We start from the raw sequence: 20,980 nt of genomic DNA, 5'->3' as shown, positions 1-20,980 counted from the left end.
CAAAATTACATCTCTTTATATTAATTATCAACAAAATCAATTTAAGGGAAAAAAGGAAAAAAATAAAAGATATTTTTTTCCTCTAAAATTTTTGGTTGGCAATTATCGTCTTTTGCGCGGGTTTCGGCATCACACAGCCTATTTTCGTAAAGTTGATTGTGATGTGATCGTGAGCGTTTCGTTTGTGTTTTCTCCCAGAATTTTCAACTGTTTAACCGATTTTACCCGTTATAAACTATTGTAACTTAGTTTTTCACGTTTTCCATCTCTTGCGCTCTTGATTTTACTTCAGGTTGATTACCTTTCCTCATTTCCAAGTGTTGTGTGAACTGTTTCTAACCGTCGATTTCAATGGTTTGTTGCCATGATGGAGGATGATGTGTTGTTAACTCCACCTTCAATATCCAAGCTTCAACACCGAAATAGTAACATCTTGTCTCCGATGAGTCCAAGAATTACCGATAGCCCAATGGATGGCTGGAGGATTAGACCCCACAAACTTTTCCAAGATGAAGAAGAGAACGTTGAAATTAGTCAGGGCAATCATCTCGATTCCTCCGGTGTGAAAGTTAATTTGTTCAGTGATAAATCCATGGACCATAGTCACTGTCCCAGTGTTATAATTGATTGCGATGGAAACGAGGAAGATGACACCGCAGGTAGGATTACACCGCCTACTCACAAAGCCAGTCTGGATTTGTTTTCACCCCCGTACAAGCGCGTCAAGCACCTCAAACTTTTCGACTCGTCCACACCCAACATGAATTCAACACCATCAAAGTACCATCCATCCTATTTGAGACCTGTCGATAGAATTTGTAGCCGTCTACAAGTGTCTGGTGTGAAATCGCTCAATGGTTCCTTCACCAATGTTACCCCGCTTCACACTTCCAGATCGAAACCAATTGGTGAAGCAACTCCAGTAACGGTCAATCCTTTCACTCCGGAAGGAATGGTTCAGTCATCTTTAAGGCGAGAAAGAATGTAAGTCTGTTATTCTTTTCGTCTTTTTCCAATGCTATTCTGTAGTGATCTAATACTTTTCTTCCTGTATTTACATCTGATAGCTGTTATCATTAGGTTATTCTGGCTTCTCTATTTACAGTAAGGTGTAATTTCCTCCAGTTTACATCTCCTATTTTATCTTGCTCATGCATTAATCACTCAGCCATTTCCTCTCTTTAACCAGACCCAAGTTTTTTATATAAAATTCAAATTTGATCCAGAATGAGTCTTTTTATCAGTTGCACTGTTACAACCACCAAAACAAGTTTTTAAATGCCTGAATTTGATTGTGTTTGTTTTCTGAGACAGTTATTATATTTTAATAATTTGGAGAATAATTCTGTCGACACTCTTGTTTGAATTAAATTTCTCTTTTATTTTGCATTTTTTTAAGCATGTATTTTCTTTGGAATTAATTGTGGGTGAATTGGATCCTTCTATTTTGACACTTGCATTATTAGTACTTCATTAAGTACGCATATTTTAAAAACAAGCCTGCTTCTCTTGAATTTTCTAACCCACAACTCCTGCTTCCCAACTGTCACTGATTCTGCTGCCTTGAATCCAAAAGGAAAGTTTAAGTTCAAGGCTATCTCTTATTATGTAATTAAATGTACACCTCTTCCATATTTCTATTTTCAGGTCCTTTTTCTTCATTCATTGTTTCCATAAGCCTATGTTTGACTTTTTCCCACATTCATTTTTCATTATTTTCTGCTGATGTTAAAAAGCTTATCCACAATTTTCATTCGTATGATTGTTTTTTAGAAACATGACTCATCCTTAACCTTGAACTGGGAGAAGGTGATGGCTGGGGGTGAGGCGGGGAGAGAGGGGGAGTCTCTCAATTAGGAAAGGCAGGTGTGGAGAAGACAAAACATGGTCTCCATCCTGCATCCTGTTGATGATTCATTTCTATTCTTGTCTCTTGCCTGTGGCCTCTTTTGTTTTGAGAGGCTGCTTTGGCCAAATTTAGATGACAATTTGAAACTGTTGGCTACCCGGTGAGAGGGATAACAATGCAGCAGCTGCCCTGAGGATTTGTTTATCCTCCTGCATTCCTCGAACCTGGCATCCTCTTACTGGCAGTTGGGACTTTGCTCCTAAGCTGTGGGATTTTATATAATGCTTATTTTTTTCCCAACACTTTTCCCTTCCTACTATGTTCTCCTCCTCAGTTTGTTTTCCCTAGTAGCAGCAACTGTTAGGAAAACTTCTTAAGAAGCTCTTAATTTTAAAACTACAACTCTTTAAAAAACTGTCAAGCTGTTAGTATGAGAAAACCCTTTTTGGGCTATTTTTTAAGTCAAATTTACGAGCAGTTAAATTTAAGTAAAAATAGTTTTTAACAAAAAACTCTTGAAAAAAATATCAATTGTAGTTCTTCAACCCCAAAAAATGTTTGAAAAAATGTTACCTATAAACCTATAGGGATATTTTAAGAGTTTTTTAAACGCTTTTTTCGTAAAATTTAATTGAATTTTACTTCTCCTAAAATTTACTTTGAAAAAATAGCCTAAAAAGATTTCTTAATACAAGAATTTAAACAGTTTATTTATGAGTTTTTGATAAATGATTTTAAGGGTTTCCTCATTTTGTTTCTCCCTTTTAATGATCTAAATCAGGGGATAAGAATTGGAGATTATCTTTCAGCTCTGCTGAAAATAAGTAGATTTTCCACACCCAACTCATCTCTACTACAGTGCTAAAGAAAAACGTCGTATGAGCCTTCAGACTTCGCCATATTTCCTTCGATAAAAAAAGAATTTACCGGGAAAATTGTGAATATTTTCCTACAAATTTGTCAGACAATTTTCTTTGCAATTTAATCTAAAATATCTGAGAATTTCGAGGAAAAACACATATAATTTTCTGAAAAATACATGTTTTATCTGAGATAATTTGGCAACTCTCGAATGTTCATACGACATTCTTTCTTAGCTTGGTAATGTAAGCGTGCCCACCTTCTACTTGTTACATTTCATCTGGTAGGGTCTGTCTAAAGCGAGCACCGAGAGCCCATGTTCTCTTGATGATATGGGGGCTAAACTTTTAAGACCCAGCTCATTGGAAAGCTTTATATTTGTCCAATTTAATGCTGTTTAAGTTAGCCTTTGGAATTTATATTTACCGAGAAAAAAGTGATATTGATTTATCATGGAAGCGATTTGGAATTATTTCAGAATGAACGTTAGATGATACAAATTTCGATGCATTTAGTGTAGGCATAAAAGACTGTCAAAGCCAGTTCAAAAAGTTGCTCATCATTATTGTAATTAGAATTCGTGTGGCATCAAAAAGTCTCTGATTAAATTTGGATTCCATTGCAATTTTCAAACTGTTGATGGTAGTTTGAATTAGGGGTGCAGAAAATATTCAATCATGTGAGAACTCAGGCAAGTAAAGGTATGAAAAGGAGGAAATATATCTCCAGGTGAAGAGCTCTTATTTTGCCAAAGATTCAAAAGATAAGATTTTCATTGTGGACAATCAGAGCACTCTCAAATTAACTTAAATTGAAACACGATTTCCTAGGAAGGGGGAAAATGTGTTTGACACTAAGCAAAAAAGCTATGGAGTGGGATTGTGAGAATATGGAAGGTTGTAACCCTCTAAGCCCATGCTTGGCATAAGTTATACAAATACTCATGAGATATTTCAGAATCTGTAAATTAATTACCGAAAATAAAAGTTATTAATCTCCTAGATTTTGGCATACATCGCTCATTCTTTGAGTTCAGAGCATTCTATGTGTTCATTGACTCATCATACTGAATGCCTTTAAAATTCTTGAGTATTTTTTTGTTGTGGCTACATGAATTCTAATTCATGATGCAATGTACTTATTATTATTTGTGGGACCTCTGCCTCCTCCCCTGTTCCTCAGTTTTACCCTTCATGTTATCAATTCAAATCAGTGGGTCTGTTGCAAACGTTAGCCGCATAAAAAGCAAAAATTGCCTCTCTTGGAATTCAGCTCAAAAATCAACTGGTTAATAAATGCATTGGCAAAATACCAAATTCAATCCTAATCCCATAATCTGGGTAAAGAATTGCCCTTTTGAACATTCTTTAGCTTCCCATTTCGAAAAGTACAGTATGGATGAGATGTATTTTGATATAGAGGTGTCGACCTGGTTGCATGATTTTGGATAAAACTTAAAATGACTGCTGTCACATGGTACCGTTCCCTTTGATTAAAGCCAAACATTAAAAGTATCTACTTATTCATACTTACGGCAATTCGCTGAGCAGGTAAATGTGGATGTTGCAACGGTGGCATTTGTTATGTTGTCTATCTTTAATTAAGGAATTAAATTACATGATTGACCACCATTTGAAGGCTTCTAAGGAATCTTCAAACTGGTGTGACTCATTTTTATCCAAGTTTGATTTTGCTGTACTTCACCTCTTAAAAGAAGAAATTAAAAAATTTGCACACTTTTTATGCTGATAAATAACCAAGGAGTGAATTCCAAATTCTTGTTGGCTTAGCGCAATTTTTGAGCCGTTTTCCAATTGAGGGAAAAAAGAAAACTTTTTGCTCAAGCTAAAACTTTCAACAAACCCTCTGAAATACTATGAATGATTGATTGATGAATCGGTTTTAAAAGTAACTTATTCATTTGATGCAAGGCTTATGTAGCAGATACAATGTAAGATTCTGATTTAAATAATCTCTCCATTTGTCGATTTTTGAGATTTTATCAAAGCTGTAACTATAATCTGGCTTTCAACAATGGCTTATAATTCTTTCCCTTCTTTTTGTTCTAGGAAATCATTCAATGTGTCGAATGTTGGTCTTACCTCTGATACATCTGTGAAGATGGACGAGGAACCTCTTGCATCTCCAATTTGTGATAAATTATCTAATTCTCTGATTCAACTTGAAACAAGTAGATATCATGAGGTAAGACAGTTCAGTTTTTCAACTCAATGAGTCACATTACTGTGGAACTCATCACCGCTTTTCTTTCTCTTTTCCTTTTCAGGCACTAGTAAAATAAGGTATTAAAAAGAATCTGCAATTTATGTATTTAATAATAATGTCACTATAAGTTTATAAACATAGAATATGATTCACTACCTAATAAATTACATGATTCGACCTTGAAAATATATCTTTAATTTCAGAGAAGAAAAGAGAAAATGATTGACGGATTTTTAATGGCCTAGAATGTATTAAGGTCAAATTCAATTACTTAAATTTTCACTCGTTTCAAACTAAAGATATGCTACTTAGCTGAAATTTTTATCAAGTCACCTTTTGTAGGGCTTTTTTTTCATGGAACGCTGTGAATTGGGTTACTTTTCTCCAGTTCAAAGCGATTTGCTTAAGGTTATGAGTACATGTAATTGGTCGACGATCATCTCGGAAGAGCAATTTAAGCATTCCGCTGGAATGCAGCCGTGGACAACAATTAAAAAGTAACACAGTCCAATGCAATCCTCTGCAGTTCAGATTGAAAAAGAAAGCTCTTATCTTGTGACTAATTTGGTTTTGTTTGTGCCTCACATCAAGTCACGCTGTTTAATGAATGTATCCTTATAAAAAGTTATTGAGTTACTCTTTGTTGAGCCACTGAAAACTTAACATTTTTCGTTTCTTTTTCTTATTCATTCAGGAATTTTCTGAAGAGTGCCTGATTGGATCAGGTGATTTTGGCGAAGTCTTCAAATGTATCAATTTAATTGATGGAATGGAATATGCTGTGAAAAGGACAAATAAACCTGTCTCAGGAACAACGCAGGAGTAAGTGGAACTGTTTTTTTTTTTTTTTACTTCCAGCTAATTAATTCTTAACTCCTTTGGGTGTTTTTAATGATTGTGTATTGTGTGAAGATAATGACTCAAAGGCCTCATCTTCTAGCTCACCAACTAATGACAGTACTTGCCCAGAACTTAAAAAAGTACAATTTTTAACCACTCACTATTAATTCTGAAAGGCTTATGGGATGGTATGTAGCAGAAAGGAACCAGCGCAATAACAGTGTTTCCAAGATGTGCAACATCTATTCTCTAAAAATTTTGATTATATGTACAGTTTTACAATTTAAACAATGATTTCCCTTCAAAATAAACTATGTTGTGGTTGAAAAGCATAAAAGATTTGCTATCCTTGGAAACTTTCTAAACAAAGATAAAAACTCAAAATTTTTACTTTACTGTAATCCGACTGGTTCCAATTAGGTACAGTAGTTTGTATGTCGATTAGAAAGATAAAGATTAATGTGTTTCATAATTATATATAGTTTCACATCAACTTTTTTATGCACTTTTAATTATATACAGGGCAATATAAAGGTCTGGACCCTTTGTTAACTTTTGAACAACTGCACTTTTTCATTCAAAAGTTTGGGTGTATTCTCCAAACAGAAAAGCAGTAAAATAGAGCTCTTATGAATTGAATAATGTACCCAAAACTTAAAATCTCCAAGCGCAACTGTTCAAAAGCTAATCGGGGGCTGGGAGGATCCAGCCTTTTGGATTACAACGTACATTTACCTTCTTCACAAAAAGAAGATATGATAAATAAATATATAATTATTATTATTATTTCTAGCACAGGATCTGAAGGTACTGATGATTTGATCCTCTTCAACTTCAATATTGTAAATTTGATGTATTTAATTCAACTTTTATTACTTTTTTATCAATCACAGGAGACTCGCAAGAAGAGAGGTATTTGCCCATGCTGCCATCGGCAGGAATCCCTACATCGTTGCGTATTTCTCCTCCTGGTGTGAGCTGGGGCATGTGTATTTGCAAACGGAGTACTGCAACGGCGGTAATCTAGAGCAACTCATTGCAGATACCACACACAAGTTTACAGAGAACGGCCTCAACAGGATTTTATTGCATGTTTCCAAAGGATTAAAGTAAGTTTTTCTTATTTGACGTTATGTTCTTTCCCCTGTTTTTCAAAATAGTATTACATCCACCCCTTTTCTAACTGTTCGGTCATTGAAAGTTTGAGACATTTGTCAACCCATTCTGTCATTGTTTGGTTCCTCTTGGAAAGTAATCTCCACTGGTGAACAGCAACTTGGACAGTGTTTAGCAAAAGGGAGCCAGCTTTCCTGGAAGAGAAGTGGTCTGGTTCTTCCAAATTTGTCAGAATTTCATTTGTACTCTCATAGCGAACACATAAGCACACAGATGATTTCATCTTGTATTAGGTGTCAAGGAAACTGAATTTGGATTAATAATCAGTATTTATTCTGTTCCTTTCTGTTAATTAGAAAAAAAGTTGAATGAAATCAATCAAAGAGAACCAAGTGGTCTGTTTGTTGATTCTTTTGTGAGGGTCAGTGATATGTAGGACTTAAATTCGTGGTGAGGAACAAAGTTCCAGTTGATTTCCGGATGATTTCTCTCGGAGATTTCTGCCAACCAACGTATTACATACGATTTTGTTTCCTGAAACATTCGGCTCCCTTGTGCAAAACACTACTCTTTCATACCTTCTGGAGAACTTATTTTAAAAATGGTAAGTTTATCAGGGCAAGAAATCGTTGAGGTGACTTTTTCAAAACTCAAAGGGACAGGGATGAAAGACCAAATGATCTTTACCACTCAGCAACGTGATATTGATCTAAGACAAAATGATTGACTTAAGTAAAAGTAAGTGAGGATCAGTGAATCAATGCCGACACTAGAACTAATTTTATCCAGTGCTTACATCAACCATTGAAACTGAATATGTATCTCCTGACTAGGGTGAAAGTTCTGGTAAATTGGTTCTCATTCATTCTCGCACAAAATGAAGCTCGATTTTTTGGGTTTTGCACAAACATGCTTATGATTGTTTGCATCTTGTTTCAGACACATACATTCCAAAAAGTTGGCGCATCTTGACATCAAGCCTGCTAACATTCTAATTTGTCGAAACTCCAATGCTAATGTTTCATCCGATTCCTTTGAAGATATCGATGATGATGAAGTGGATAATTTGTCTGTGGTTTACAAAATTGGTAAGTTATTATTTTCCTCCTTGTTGTTGGTAATTCTAATATCATTGCGCAGTATGGCACTCCCCATCTTGAGCATTTTCTTTAACAGAAGAAAAGACCGCTCCATGTTAAGAATGAATTTTACTTATAGTTAGATGTAGGGAGATCGGGTTCAGGGTGATTCTGCACTCTGCGCCTCATAGCAAATTCTAAACTGTGTGATAAATAATGAGGATGGAAATTTCAGGTGGATAAAATATTTTTCCTCCAACTTTTGTATCATGTGTCTGTCCAGCCGAACGGTGTAAAAGTATAGAAATGGATCCATCTACAGGAGAGGTAAAGTACATGGAAACCCCCATTTTACATTTTTCAGGGAATGTGCATAAATCGTTATTTCAAGGATCTCCTGGAGTCAAATAAAATTAACCCAAGTAACATTTATTTTCAAGGCAATGGGCCAGTGGCAAGGAATTTTTGCAGGGTTGCTGTAAAGTTTCTGTGAAAGAAAAATTTCATAAATTAACTGAAAAGTTGATTTAAAAGTTCTAAAAATATTTTCTGAGGGGAGAAATAATCAATCAAAATCTGACTAATCACAAGGTGACAGCCAAGTTTTGATGTATCTAGGTGATGCCTGAATATGAGATCAGCCAATGAGCAAACATGTTTCATCTGCCTGGCTACATCATCAGGGTCCACCAAAAATACCGTTTCAAAGGGGTCTCATTTCCAACATTTTCAAGACGAAGTTTTTTCCAACAAAATCTGAACAAATTCTTAAAAGCTTTATATACTGCGTACTTTCAGTAAATGAATTAAAAGAATGAGTGGCGCTGACCCATTTTATCATTCTAATGTTTTCGCCTCTTTTTTCCAGGCGATCTTGGACATGTCTCTGAACTGGAGGATCCCATTGATGTAGAAGATGGTGATTGTCGTTACCTTCCGAGAGAAATTTTACACAATAAGTATAATAATTTAGCTAAAGCGGATATCTTTGCCCTAGGTAAGGTCTCATCAATACTCTTGTTTTTATTTCCTTCTTGTTGAATATTAAAATTAAATTTTCAGGCAGGAATGCCGAAAGTTCGGAAGTGTAAGCCTTTATTGGCAAGACGCAAACTCTCCCCATTTGGGCTGAACAAATGAAATGTAACAATCAGTGTGATTGAAATAATTCAGCCTAAATTTGGGACAGCTGATGTAGGGTTGACTAAAATTCCATAAACTTTTTTATAAAACTGAGCATGAGCAAAATTCTTAGAAAATTTTGTAATTACAAATCATGAAAATAAATACAACAGAAGAGGGCTGGGGAAAAAGCTTTTATTGATCAGACTAACTGACTTGCACTGAACATCGAAGATTGTAGCAATTTTATAGGAGAAGCCCTTCACTAAATCTAGTTAAATAATTTTGCTACAAATTGAAAACAAGATCTGATGTGAATTCTTCTATTTCCTATCGTGAATGATATTTGCCCCTCTTTTCCTTATTGTCTCTCCCTTTTCCGATCCTGAATATCATACCCATCTTATTCCTCCTGAAACTCTCTCTTTGAGGGTCCTTTTCCTGGAGATACTTATTGTCAGATAGTACATCTTCATCTTTTTCTGTTCTTAGGTTTGACACTGTACGAAGCTGGTGGCGGTGGACCACTCCCAAAGAACGGGCCGCAATGGCACAATCTACGTGATAACAAGTTACCGCCTTTACCTTCATATAGTCTAGATTTCAACAAATTATTGAAGGTATTTACTCCACTTTTAAGAACGTCTTTTAAAGCTTTTTGTAGGAATTAAGTGATTAGGCCTGGCTCTAAGTAAAGGGTCAGAAAAGCCCAGCAAAAATATATATTTTTCATACTTATCTTTCAAAATACATGTTCACTGCCAAGCCATATTGAGAAAATCGTCAGTATAACAACCTCCCAGCAGCACTCATTGGTAAAATAGTCACACCATGCAATACTACCTGCAGATCTACAGCATTGAGCACAAAATAAGTACGGTCAAGAGGGCACATTGGTAGCGCAGTAATCATTTGTAATCATTGTCAGCAGGCTTTGCAATACTTTTGCATTATTGTCCAGCATGTTAATTAAAAAGTGTGGAGTAGAAACAGATGAATAGTGTATTCATCAGTAATTTCAATGTAGATTACTCCTCATTCAGTTTCACTCTTGTTTTTTTGGCAATGTTTTAATGATCGCTAATGTATACTTTTTCAGAGTATGACAGATTCAGATCCAGAAAAACGACCCGATACCACTAGTCTCCTTAAATTGTTCCCGAATGCAGCTGACCTGAGAAGTGAACTGACATCATGGAAAATGAAGTCTGAATTCTACGCGCAACGAATGAAGGTAATGATGATCATTCTCACTCCAAAATATAATTAATTGCTCAAGGTCAAACAAAATTTTAAAAATTAGGGAGTCCACCCTTAGGCTGCTGAGTTATCGCACCCTTAGTAATTGCATTATCCTGCAATCTTGCTGGCTCATTTGTTTGTGCGTAACATTGTTTTGTCACTAAAAAAAATAGACGAAAGCCTAAAAACCAATGTTATTCATACATCAGTGGCAGTATTTAAGTACGCCTCTGTCTTTTTAAGCCATACACACTCTGCCCTGCAGTTGTGTGATCCACCAAGAAGACAATGAAAAGCAATGCCATTAATTACTCCAATTATATTTAGCCACTGATCCTGATCACACCATACAAATTTTTTAGAATGTCTTTTTGCTGCCGAGAGCTGAAGCTAACTGTGGTTTGTCGAATTGTTATGTTGGGGTCGCATTGGGTGGAAGTATGTCAAAGTTTGTAGAAGGTAAGAAAAAAAAAACAAGAAAATGGTAATGAAAAGCTAGGAATTTAAATGATGAGATACCAGGAGACACCTTATCTGTATCCTCTGTTCGATTTTCTAAACTTCATCGTCTTAATTGTTCATTTGCCGCCATGGGAGCTACAAAGAAAGCCCATTTTATGCATCTAATCCAACAGTAGAATTTTAATGGCCGTGCTTATTTTTTGTAGTTATTGTACTTACAACATATGTTGTAGCATTCCTATTTTCGGGGCTGAATAAAATTTAACAAAGAAACTTTTTTTGTATTCTTTAATTTTTGTATAACCATCCTTTCTATTTTATTTTTTGTATTAAGTTAGTATGTGGCCAAATCCTCATTCTCTAATGTCAATTTTATTCTTTTTGTTTCTGATAATCGTTTGTTTTCTTCCAGAACACCACCAAATGCATCACCTCACTTCACAAGAAGCAACCGTACGATGAAATGGATCCCTCCTCCTTCATGAAGACACGATCTAAAGCTGGACACACAAGGATGGTAGGGAAGAAATCCAAACGGTCTTATAGCGTTCCTGACATGTAGGTTCTCCAACACAATTTTGAATTTTCGGTTGCTCCTAGAATTAATGGTGCCTTAATCGTAAGAAAGTGAAACTCCGGACAGCGGTATGTTCTGGATAATTTGGGTGTGTTCAGGTTGGTAGACTTGCTTTGAACTCTCCCACTTTAATTGATGGCTGTTTAAGAAACAAATCGCTGAACAGCCCAAGGACCTGAAATCGCTTAATTTTCCTATGGAAACTTTGCAGCTTGAATAAGTATAATTATAGCAGGGTTGCCACAGTCTGGAAGTACAGGGGAATGTCAAAAAAAAATGACGAAAGTCCCAAGAAAATATTGTTGAATACCCCCTATTTGCCTCCTAGAGTGGGTTGGACGTTTCAGATAACAAATTTTGTATGGAGACTATTTTGAATTAGGTATGTTTTTTCTAAACGATCCTGAATACCCGCAAATGTCACCAATTTCACCAAAACTTGTCCAGGGAATCTGGCAAATGGCAAGATATTTTATTCATTAAATTCTGTGGCCACCCTACTGTAAATTGAATGGTATTGCTATTAATAGGGTCACTCTGGATTGTAAATGGATGATTTTATATTTTATGATGGTTTTATTTCTAGAGGTGGAGAGTCACTGTGTTCTTGTGGAAATTGCATGTTTTTAATCCTTTAATGTTTATAAGCCAGCATACCGTCTCGTAATCAAAGAAGTTTTGTGAATTGATCTAAGAAAATTTATTCTCCTTTTTCCGTGATGGGCAAAAATGGAAATCCAAGCATGTTGCAATGTAACCGAGTGTTGTTTGAGTTTTCCAAGAATTTTGATGTAATCCTTTAGTGAGCTTAATTTCTCAGGTCTGTCCGGAAAGGAACTAGTTTGCCCTAATCCTTCAGGCAAATCTTACAACTTGCACATTATTTCAATTCTGTTAGGGCAGATAACGATGTATTAAGAATTTTCTGGGCATACCCTTATTTTAAAATACTTTTAAACTGGGAAAATAAGACAGAAATTTTCACAGTTAAAAGTAAATATCAGTTCAAAGTGTATGTTGTCTGTCGTTGATTTTAAGGTCTCTAAAAATCTTAAATGGTCAAGAAAATTGTAGTTCTCTCAAGATGATGCCAAAATATGTGAGCACATTGCTATCTACTATGGCAAACTATAGAATTTCTGTTCACTTTTGGATTTACCCTGATTCCATCGAACAGTTAGCCAGGGGTGCAGAAAGTTCCATGCCTTTTGTCGTGGCGATCATGATGAGAACAAAGCTTTTTTCCTCTTAAAATAGGACTTTTCCTCCTTAGAATCATCGCCAAAACATTGCTAAAAAACCGCAGCAAATAGAAAAAATTCTAATAGCTGCCTCTCTATACTCACAAGGTCCCCCCCCCTCCAATTTCTGCAACCCTATGGTCGCCTGGTCAGGAAGTTTCTGCACCTCTACGTCTTGTGACTCCCTAGTCACATTGCAGCTCGTTGTTTTTTCGTTCTTGCCCATTAACATTTCTTTAGCTGAAGTGTTCACACCAAGTTGAACATAGAGACATTACGGGAATAGAAACGAGTTCATTCTTTGTTCATGTGTCGGTCGATACTATTCAAATTATTTTGTGCCTTGAATCGGTGGTACCAATTTCACTATAGCGTTTTTATATATATTTATATGTCTAAATGTGGTTTTCAATGAAATCTTACTAGAATGATGTCTTATTATCGGTTACTTTGTTGTTCTTTTAGCGTTTTACGTACTCTTAGTATCAGTCTTAGAAACTTAAACAATTTTGAAAAAAAAAAAGAAAGAAAGAAGAAAAAAAATTAATGTTCTCCACGAGCGCCCAGATTTCCCTGGGTGTGATAATGTATTAATTTTTTAGGCTTAATGCTCATGATTTGGATCACTTTACATTTGGACTACATTTTGGAATTTGGAACTATGAATTCTGGCCCAGTTTTGAAACAACGTATGTGCCATTAGTTTCCCTATGCACATTAGTGTTTTACCAGAAAAGCCAGAATTTATAGTTCCCAATTGTAAAATGTAGTCCATTTATTCTTTTATATAATTTTAGTGTCTGGCAAGTTGAATTTTAAATTTTATGTTTTCCTCCGATTGAAACCTGCCAGCCCTGAAAACTGTACTGTGTAGTTGAAACTGGAGGATAGATTACTGAAGTTGGCCTTTTGGCCTCCTAAAATGAAATTTTGAATGGGATGTTAAAACTATTGGCGTTGTATTTAAAGACGTTAAGAAGTTTCCAAAAACCAAGCTCATTCCAATAATAGAATGTCTTTTACGTTATAATGATCGTGTACCAATAGATGATGATTAAAAATTCAAATCGTACTCAAAAGCTTTGACAACTCAGGATTTTGTCTCTTCAAAAAATTTTCAGCAGTAAAGTTTTTTTTTCCCCCTAATATTTCCAAAACTCACAATCTACTGTGGTCTTCGTTGTTCTGATTTTTTTTTAAGGTAGAGTTTTTCCTTTTGAAAGAGCTTCATTTTTAAAAATAGCTGGCTTTTATTTGTGCTCAAACATACATGTTGAAACTAAGCAGTGTCAAACCTAAAGATTCATTTATATAGTGAAGCAAACAAAGAAACTCTCCTGAAATATTTTTTAAACTATTGTGGGTTAAAAAATGCATATCTCATCAATCGTCAGCAATGGAAGAATTAGGGTTTTTCTGAAAATGGTGGTAACTCGAAAATATTGATGTTGAGGAAAAAAGTATAAAATCAACAATTTCAATTTTATTTTTGGGTAATTTGTTGTTACTTTTCAAGTAGTTTTTTGACAATCGAGGTTTTTATAAACCTCTACAGTAGCTAAAGTATGCATTTTTGGGAATGCAAACTGTCTCGTTGGTTTCAAGAAGTGCTTGTTGTTGCTTTGTTGGAACACCTCGCATTTTATTAGAAGTTAAAAAATATAACCCTAATTTCAATTCTCATGCTGTTTTGGAAATAAGTTTCGGAATAGAAAGGGCAGCGAAGTAGACTAATGCCGTCTGTGTTGTCGCATCATCGATTATGTTGCCGATAGTGATGCTTTTTTTCTTGACAATTGAAGCGTCCTTTTAAATGCTTGTACGTATATTTCTATGAAAAATATAAGTGCGCAATGGGTTTTTTAGTGTCCAAAAGGATGCATTGAAAATGACTGTGTCAAAGCAAAACATCCTTTATCAATAGATATCACAGGATGATGAGCATCCGAAAAAACCATTTTAATCTAAGGTTAGTGAGGAAATCGATGTCTTAAAATACATAATCAACATTTTTTAATCTGTACTTATCTCATCAATGGAGTCTTGTATTATTTGTTGCCATTACCATAATCAAAATCACAATGTGTTTTTACAATGTCTTCCATTGTGACTTCTATCCTCTCCGAAAAAAACAAACAGCAAATCATCGCTCCAGCTCAAGAGAGTGATGAGGCTGATGGTTCTGGCAGTTCGTTAGTTAGAGAAGGTCCAACTGCGACATCATAGCTCGAGGACATTTTTTCTCATGATGCTCTGTTGCAGCTGCTATGTTCATACCTGTCTTCTACTACCATGCTTTATTATGTACACATTCTGTAGGTATCTATCTATGATGTGGCAGTTATTCTCGTCCCAAACTAACACCTTCTGTACTGAAGATTCATATCCTTTATGGTTAATTTTATACTGGTCAATTACTTGAATGTATAATTGCTGTTTCTAATTTTTTATTAATGAGGACCTTTTCAAGAAGTTTCATTACCTGTTCTTGTGTCTTGCTAAGAAATCCATCAATGACCATACATTTTTTGTTTTTAATGGCTCATTTTCTTCTTCTTCCCCCCCCCCCCCTTTTTTTTTCTCCTGGCACTGGAATATTGTACATTTTATTCAGCACTTGACTTGAACTTTATGAAGGCTCAAGTTGTAGAATAAAAAATCGGAGTTCGTTTTGTGGTTTTCGAATTCCAAAATTTACCAGTGCTTTCTTAATCTTATGTGTACATCATGATAGATTTCAACATCATCGAATTCCAGCCTTCCGTTTTGCTGATTGTTCGATAAACTCTTTCTTCCTGCTGATACTTGTTTAGCTTAGAAAAAAAATCTGTATGAACTGGTGAGTTGGATTAAGAGTCTTAACTACTGAATTAATTGTAAATGTATTAATACTATCGGTGATTTTTTTTTTAACTAAGTTGATTTTTCACTTTCTTAGGAGCAAAATATTACATTAGATCTTGCAACAGGTATCTGGCGGGTAGGATAACATGTTATTCATATTTTTGAAGTTTTTTGTTTTAATTCACTCATCCGGTTTTTTTTTCTTTTTCTTTTTTTTCCAAGAAATAGGTATTCTTAGAAGAAATTAATATTTTCCGCATAACTTTCATAACTTGACTGCTAATTTAAGATTTACTGGTTTATCAAATCATGTGTTGTAAGTGTTATCAATCCTTTGCCGCATGGTTTTTTTTTTACTTTTTTTGTTTTTTAAGTTATAGCTGCTTCTACCACCTCTGGTTAAATCTGCTTAGTAATTGAGGAGGGGTCATCAGAAGTTCCGGAAGTCTGGAAAGTCAGGGAATTTTGTGAAAGGTCAGCATAATTAAAGGAAAAAATCCAAGTGGAAGTGTTATTCAAAGGTCACAAAGATTCAGGGGATTCAAAAGTTTTGGAGTTGAGGAAAAGTTAAAAAATTAGGGATTCAAAGAACGAAGGAACTTTGAAAATCCTGGGATTGTCCTCCTTACAAAGAATAATCCCTCTCATCACCATTTGTCAGGCACATTTATCTTCCTTCTAAATTTGTACTATTTTTTTTGAAAACCAAAATCGAATTGCCGTACATAGGGGCGCATGTCCTTTCGAACTGCCTTTTACTCCATGCAAGAGTTAGTTGCAAATTAGCTTCGCAAGATGTTGCGATATGTCACTAACAATTCTTGAGAGGAACATGAGGAAAACAAGTAATGTGCCCTCCAATGTTGCGCAATCTGAGACGAGGATTTTAATTAAACCTCTAGTTAATGCATTTGCAGAGCATGTGTCAGATACTTTCCAATATTTCCTCTTGTAAAACAAAGCTTAATCAGAAGTTTGAAGAAACAAGTTGTTGTAGAATATAACGTTTTTGTCTGACCTAACTAACAAACGGTTTAACCAGAGGTGTTTGAACTCGGTTTTAGTTTGTCCTTCAACAGCAGCATTGAATGCAGTGTTGATCCTCAGTTTACTACATGATGTGATCGCTACTATGTGTGAGTGTTACTAATTCATAATGTTCCTGTTTCATGCGGAAGTTGCACTATTATTAGTCCAAACCCAACGAATTCACTACACTGAATTTTCTGTTTGCTTGAGGACCCATCGTTAGGCTTGGTGATAAGCAAATGTAGCATATTGAAAGCTTTAATTAAGTTATGGACCAAATAATCTTGATATTTTGCACCACTAAAGTTCCCAATACCTAACATTTTTTTAATCAGATGAGTAGTTGGCTGCAGGTCAGCATTTATTAATTTTTCAATCTGTTAGAACCAGGGATTATCACCCACTCACAGAAGTGATCACACATTTTTTGAATCATAACCATGTACCCATGTCCTATTTGTAATTGTTTATTACATTATCTTTAATTAAGATTTAAGTTGTTGTTAATCAAATTTAAATTTTCCTGTTAGTCTAGTCTCACTCTTGTTTATGCTCACCATGTGTTAACTTTAATCTCTGTTTCCTGGAAAAGGATGTCGGTTCAGTTAGAATTTTTCATGTATTCAATTAGGTACCTTGCTATTTGCATAATACCAAACTGAATTAACGAATGTGCAGGGAAAATTCTCCTAATATTTTATGCATTGTAAACTGTGTATGCAGAATGTACCCTGTTGCCAGAAGTTCAATGTTGATGCTTGCTACTTTAATTTAAACCACCCTGTTACTAAAGTTGAAAGCATTATGCAGTCGTTAAAGTTCATGTGTCAAGAATTTGGAGAGAAAATCGACTTTAATATTTTAACCATTGTTTGTTGTCCTCATTTTTGTCTTCTGTGATGTAGAGTTATTCAAGGTTAAAATACTGCAAGAGTGTGATCCATGGTCAAAATAAGATTTTTTTTCTTCCATGAAATCTTTTCTGAAAGAGCTTCGAATTCAGTGCATCAAATTATGGTTGCATAACAATTTTTATGAGATTCTGCGCATTAAAAAAGTACTTTAGGAAGACATTTCACAGGAGAAAAAAGTCGCATTTGAACCCATGGGATACGCATCCCAGTCTGCAGTCTGGTGGGTTAACCTTGAATTACCCTGTAATTTGTTTTTTGTTACTGCTTACGATTTACTGAAGAGATCAGAAGAAAAGGATAGAGAGCATTGACTCTAAAAATCAGTAAATCCAGTACTGCTAATTTTGAAGTTGATTTTTTTTTCATTGGAAATCATTTCTCATCCAAATGTAGGAAAGAAGTATCAGTCAGTGATCAAATCTCATTTTTTGCCACAAGTATGCCATTTTCTATTTACAGTAATCATTTAATTCTCATGTAATTGCTTCAGCATCAGTAAATTTAGTGAATCAGAATCGATACAATGAACATTGAGCTGTATATAAGAGCCAAGATAATTACACGGAAGAGAATAATTTCCTCGTTGGTGCAAGTGTTATTTTTAACCTTTGAAAACTTGGAACTTATTGTCTTCTATCTTCCTTACTTAACTTGTTGACTGCCTCGGATTCAAGCAGAAATCATGGTGACTTAGTGCTTAAAAACAATGCACAGGAGAATGTCCTTACTGCAGGGACACAATAGCATGCTTTCTAGAATAATAATATGTAATAAATTTTAGATCGACCATTAGCCTGCTGATGGTGCTTTGCAGGAATTGAGATCTTCGAAACAAGGCCGATTGTACATGCCAATCCGTATCGGATGGCAGTCAACAGGTTAAATCTTGTCACCTTTTTATAATCTAGTAGCACTGAAAAGAAGTTTTTGGTCCAAGAGATCAATGCCTCTTAAAATCTGTGTTGAGGTCTTCTCGCACAGACCACCAGGCACTTCAATTCAGGAGTGATTTTTGCAAGTTGGCCACATTATATTTCGTATGAATGTATGAAATAGAATCGATACTTTTCTAAGCAGGCTACCTCATGCAGAATCAAGCTTTTTAGATGGGTTTAAGTAGGAGAAAAACAAATATCAACTTGTGACAATCACCTCTGCCTTGACTTCAATGGATAAACTGGCAGGCAGTCTTTTGGACCACTAAGCCTACCTTTTGAACATGTCGCCAAGCTGGAGGCAGTAATGACAGAAAAATGAACTGGTGATAACTGTATGACTCATTTATTTACTCACTTACCATCCATTAACTAATTAGTTTAATTTTAGCAGGTGATTTTTATACTTTGAAAACTAAAGTAAATTTAGGTGACTCCAGTGCTGCTTTGTATTTTTATTTTATTGAGAAAAAACTTGATTTTTCTTGCAAATTAGCTTATGAGGTGGATTTACATCAGAAGTAAACTAACATGTTGATACTAAACAAATTTTGCTATAATTTTGTCATCATTTTCAATGTTTAGCCTTAAATGATTTGATTAAGTCTATGAGTACATTTAAGCTATCTATCCCCGAAAAATGTTAAATTTAAGTCAATTTATCTAAGCGCAAAATACTGTGTTCCAATATTTTAGTCAAACAGGAAATGGCGCTTTTGAATGATAACTATTCCAATGTTGAAATTTTGAACATCTACAGCTAAAGTATGCCTTTAGCTTCAATCAATTGTTCCTCACTGTCCATCAAATCATACTATTATTGCAAAATTTGCTCAACATCTCAATGGTTAGTTGTTTTTGGGATTGATGTACCGGAATACAGATTTTAATCTATGTTTCCTACTTATGCTTATTGTAGGAAGTAAATTCTGAGGACTCTTCGTGTCTCTCTCCAATGAAGACCAAGAATTGATTTTTGATACTTTTTTCTAGGTTTCATTAATTTACCTAACCTCTCTAACTAGATTGTATAGTCACTGATATTAATCTTACTATCGAGCAATCATTTAAGACTGGTCGTTGGTAAATAACTCATAATTTTTCTCGAACTCGTTGTTTATCTCTAGAAGAAAATTTTACCTTAAGAATCAACTAGCTCCTATAGTAGCTTAGGAAATTGAATTTTCATTTTTCCCCCATTGTTTGAAAGAGAATGGCGCATCTACCCCATTTTTTTCGCACCTCTCTCAAATCTGTTCTTATGTTATGGCAGCCTAACAAAATACAATTTTTGATGGTCTTTTTTTCTATTCTAGGCTAGTTTTCAGCAAATTTAAGAATGTCCTTCAATTTTATCAGAATAATATGTTGATGTGGACAGTTCTCTCATGATCAGGAAATGTTTAGCAACAAGATATTTCCAACATGAGAAAATATTTTATCTCATTTTGAATTTTCTGTTGTCCAGCCAAGTTTGAAGAGTTTTTCCAAAAGAAATCAGTATCCCAAATTTGCACCCAGATTTGGAAATGTAGGTACTTTTATTCCTAACGAATTTGATTTAACTAAGCTCCCAAACGTAACCACTCAATTTAGCTTCCACCTGTAAATAGACCACTATTATTGTTAGTTCATGTCGTCTAATTATTACAGTTATTGTATTATTTTGTTACTTGTAAATTATTTATTCAATCATGTGTCAAATAAACACTGTTGGAACATTTTAATTTCTGCAATTTTTTCTTTCTATATTTCTTCGTCTCTCTGCAGGGTTGCCATAGTCAGAAAATACTGATACGTGTCAAGGAGTTTTATGGTCGGGGAGAACCTGGAAATGTCTGGGGAAAATTGGATGTATTTCTATCAAACGGAACTATGTGCAATAAGACATGAGCCCTGAGACCCATAAGAATAAGTGCATAACAGGGCTCACGTCATATTGCACATAGTTCCGTTTGATAGAAATACCTACGTCCAATGGGCCTGTTGCAAACTTTTGCTAGAGCAAAAATAAGAGTTGTTTCCTGTAGATAATGCCTCAAAAACCACGATGAGCGCATTGGCAAAGTCTGAAATGCACTCATAACTTCACAGTCTGCGTAAGAAATTTGCGGTTTTTTGAGCTTCCCGCTTCAAAAACGATACTACGGCACAGGTGAACATTTTGATGGAGGAGTCGTTCCATCGTCGGCAATACTCATCATGGCCGACGCCAATCCACCAAAACACGTGAGATGGGACGAGATAACACCTAAACAGGACTAGACCAGATAACAATCGGCGTGTTTACGTTCATATTTTCCTCGCCCGCCTTGATTGATCTTGAACTCTCCTCGAATTACGCGCGGAACTGCGCAAGCGTCGGCCATGATGAATATTGCCGACGATGGAGCGACTCCTCCATCAAAATGTTCACCTGTGCCGTAGTATCGTTTTTGAAGCGGGAAGCTCAAAAAACCGCAAATTTCTTACGCAGATTGTGAAGTTATGAGTGCATTTCAGACTTTGCCAATGCGCTCATCGTGGTTTTTGAGGCATTATCTACAGGAAACAACTCTTATTTTTGCTCTAGCAAAATTTTGCAACAGGCCCATTGTTAGATTACTTTTATTTGCCTCTTACAATGGATTTGAATCTTCAAAC

The 20,980-nt window shown here is 35.2% G+C and overlaps 1 protein-coding gene across 1 annotated transcript; it reads left to right on the top strand.

The window, feature by feature from the left end:
- The first annotated feature begins 124 nt into the window (after window positions 1-124).
- On the top strand, window positions 125-20,064 carry Wee1 (Wee1 kinase). Its single transcript, XM_019046750.2, has 9 exons — window positions 125-984; window positions 4,780-4,915; window positions 5,631-5,758; window positions 6,670-6,885; window positions 7,832-7,980; window positions 8,840-8,968; window positions 9,586-9,713; window positions 10,193-10,327; window positions 11,210-20,064. Exons 1-9 carry the CDS (start codon window positions 365-367, stop codon window positions 11,357-11,359), a joined length of 1,791 nt encoding a protein of 596 aa, XP_018902295.2. The 5' UTR covers window positions 125-364; the 3' UTR covers window positions 11,360-20,064.
- Window positions 20,065-20,980: the final 916 nt, after the last annotated feature.

This window comes from Bemisia tabaci, chromosome 8 (genome assembly GCF_918797505.1).
Source record: "Bemisia tabaci chromosome 8, PGI_BMITA_v3".
NCBI classification, from domain to species: Eukaryota; Metazoa; Arthropoda; class Insecta; order Hemiptera; family Aleyrodidae; genus Bemisia; species Bemisia tabaci.
This window is presented reverse-complemented; position numbering and strand designations above follow the sequence as displayed.